The sequence below is a fragment of the Notothenia coriiceps genome, unplaced genomic scaffold, assembly GCF_000735185.1.
Source record: "Notothenia coriiceps isolate Sejong01 unplaced genomic scaffold, NC01 NC01_scaffold00019170, whole genome shotgun sequence".
NCBI lineage: Eukaryota > Metazoa > Chordata > Actinopteri > Perciformes > Nototheniidae > Notothenia > Notothenia coriiceps.
In genome coordinates, this window is record NW_011351871.1 from 1 (window position 1) to 3001 (window position 3001).

A 3001-nucleotide genomic window follows, 5' to 3' on the forward strand; every position below is an offset into this window, starting at 1 on the left:
TCACTGTGCTGAGGACGCTCATCCTCACACCTCCCAGCATGCTTCACTGTGCTGAGGACGCTCATCCTCACACCTCCAGCATGCTTCACTGTGCAAGGACGCTCATCCTCACACCTCCCAGCATGCTTCACTCTGCTGAGGACGCTCATCCTCACACCTCCCAGCATGGCTTCACTGTGCTGAGGACGCTCATCCTCACACCTCCCAGCATGCTTCACTGCGCTGAGGACGCTCATCCTCACACCTCCCAGCATGCTTCACTGTCCCCATGACGCTCATCCTCACACCTCCCAGCATCCTTCACTGTCCCCATGACGCTCATCCTCACACCTCCCAGCATGCTTCACTGCGCTGAGGACGCTCTATTATTATCATGCCTCTACCTTTACATACATGTTCCCTTATTGACATGTTTAGCCCCCCCTCCATGTTTACCCCCCCCTCCATGTCTAACCCTAACCCAAACCCTTGAAGACACAGATTCCTTTTCTGCGGGGAAAACAGGAATCTTTACGACTCAACCACACGGCGATTAAACTTTCATTTATAATATGTTGTTGTGGAAAAACCTCCAGAAGCAAAACCAGAAACAGAAAGAAGGAGAAGCCGTCCTCACCATCCTCGTACGGCGTGTACTCCGCCCGGTAACAGCCGTCCCCCCGGTCCGTCAGGTAGGCGTCCGTGCTGCTGCCTGATTGGTTGGAGATGCTGACCTTCACGTGGCTGCCGCCGCTCTTAATGTGCGCCCGAGCGTCCACCGTGAAGTGCGTGGTCACCTCCCTCAGGACGCCTGGAGAGAGGAGGTCAGTCCTGAATGTCCTCGTCCAACATGAGAGCAACATGATAACAAAGGTACCCCAACTGAGAAAAGTCTGATTCTTTTTTAAAGGTGACATTTTTTGATTTTTTTTGAAAAAGGGAGAATTTTAGATTTTGAGGAAAAAGTCAAACATTTTGAGATTTTGAGAAAAATACAGAATTTTGAGATTTTGAGGAAAAAGTGAGAAGCGCTATTCCTCCATGTTGTGACTGTGTAACTCCCTCTCTTGGATATCAGCATGTGAAGGACACTGTTCAGGAACTAGTTGATGCTCTGTATGTGATGACTATCATCACAGACAGATGGATCCTGAGGCGACGGGGACCAGGGAGAGGAAGCCGAGAAAACAACGTGAGATAATCTCCCAAAGGAACGATGAAACACGGAGAGGAGAGCAGACGGTTTTAATGATAAACGACCTTTAGTTTTACTGAATTTCTTAATTAGGTTAATGGACCATAATAGACGTGTTACTGAAGCCCGACCTGACATGGTTCCATGTTGGCACCTTTCAGATTGTAAATGTCGTAAAACCACTTTAGTTTCCAGACTGGTGATTTAAGGTCAGATTTAATGAGGAAGTCAATTATGACACTTAATAAAGTCACACGAGAAGCTGCTGATGACACTAACGAGGCTCCAGCCTCTTTGGTTGGTTGTAGTATGTTTTCATGCAGACCGGCTCTCTCCTACAGAAACTTCTCAAGCTCCAAACATCGCTGTAAAGTCTGCTGACGCTAGGTACCAGCTATTAGGCTTAGCTGTATGTAGCAAGACTTTCTACGGCATGAGGCACAAAGTGAATAGCTGTTGTTGCATAGACCTGATGCTTTTAGTATACCGTTTAAAAGAAAAGACTACAGGGCCAAAGTAATTCTGCTCCTCGAGGAGTAAGTGCTTTTCTATGTGTCTACATTTAGATTCTAACGTTTCACATGTACCGCTCAGATCCTAGAACACAGAAAGAAGCTCTTCCTCACCTCGCGGCTCCACCCCCGGCCCGTGGACTTTCAAATGTTATCTTTAATTGTATTAATCTTTAATATGTATATATTTTTGTATTCAGGATTGTGGGAAACGGTATTTCGATCTCTGTCTGTACACAAACTGAAAGATTGACTTTGATAAATAGATCTGACACAGGCTTTTACCTGTCCTATAACCTATAGATACAGAAGCTCCTCCTCACCTCGCGGCTCCACCCCCGGCCCGTGCACCTTCACCCCGCTGGCGTCCACGCTCGGCTCCACCTGCAGCCGGGCGGGGAACTCTGGCACGGCGTGGCCTCCGTACTTGATGGTGATGGTGTACATGCCGGGGCTCTGCGGGGTGTAGGTGATGGAGTACGTCCCGTCGCCGTTGTTCTGCACTCGGACCTCCGCCTTGGCCCCGGAGTCAGAGAGGATCTCGATGGTGAGTTCAGCTTCTCCGGCTTTAGAGCAATCCACCGTGAAAGAGCCGTCCTCGTTCACCTTCCCTCGCTCCAGACCTACGATAGAAGCACACTTTACTGGTCAGATCAGGTCTGAATGCTCCTTGCATCACAGCAGCTCCATGTGGAACAGCAACAGACAAACATCAACACACATGAGAAACAAACAACTCAGTGAAAGCACCGCCTGCTGACCAATCAGAGCTCAGTGTGCGGAGTTTAAAGCGATCAAGTCATATTACAGGAGAAAGGAAATACAGAAAAGCTGCCGTTGCAGGAAAGACGGCCGGCAGAAATCACCGACTGTGTGAACGTGAACATTAATAGAATATCACCTCCCATCTTCAGAGCAATCTGACTATTAGAACATTAGCGTTAAGAAAGCTTACTTAAATATCTGCCACAACATAAGTAACCGGATCAGAGTAACATTAAGTACAGTCCACGGCATATCACATCATAATGTATCATATATCTCCTTATCTGAGTCAGCTGAGCCGTATCTGGCCGTGCAACACTCACAGTGTCACATACTGGATGCAGAAGGATTATTTGAAGCAACACATTAAGTTGAGGAAACACTCGAGTCAAATGTAATGAAAGTCAGATGGTGTCTTAGACGGGGCAGTGATATCATAAACCTGTTAATGTACGCATTCAAACACTTGTTCTGTTACCAGCTGTATTCACCTTGCAGGTGCAGCTATGTGGCTTTGATCCTGGATCAAGTGTTTAAGTCATGGATGTTT

General features: G+C 47.5%; 1 protein-coding gene across 1 annotated transcript; it reads right to left on the reverse strand.

The window, feature by feature from the left end:
* Window positions 1-455: 455 nt before the first annotated feature.
* LOC104951801 (filamin-C-like) lies at window positions 456-2309 on the reverse strand (the record flags this gene model as incomplete). Its single annotated transcript, XM_010778528.1, has 2 exons — window positions 456-790; window positions 2010-2309. Coding segments are annotated over 2 exons (635 nt in total), but the record flags the coding sequence as incomplete, so codon positions are not given.
* Window positions 2310-3001: the final 692 nt, after the last annotated feature.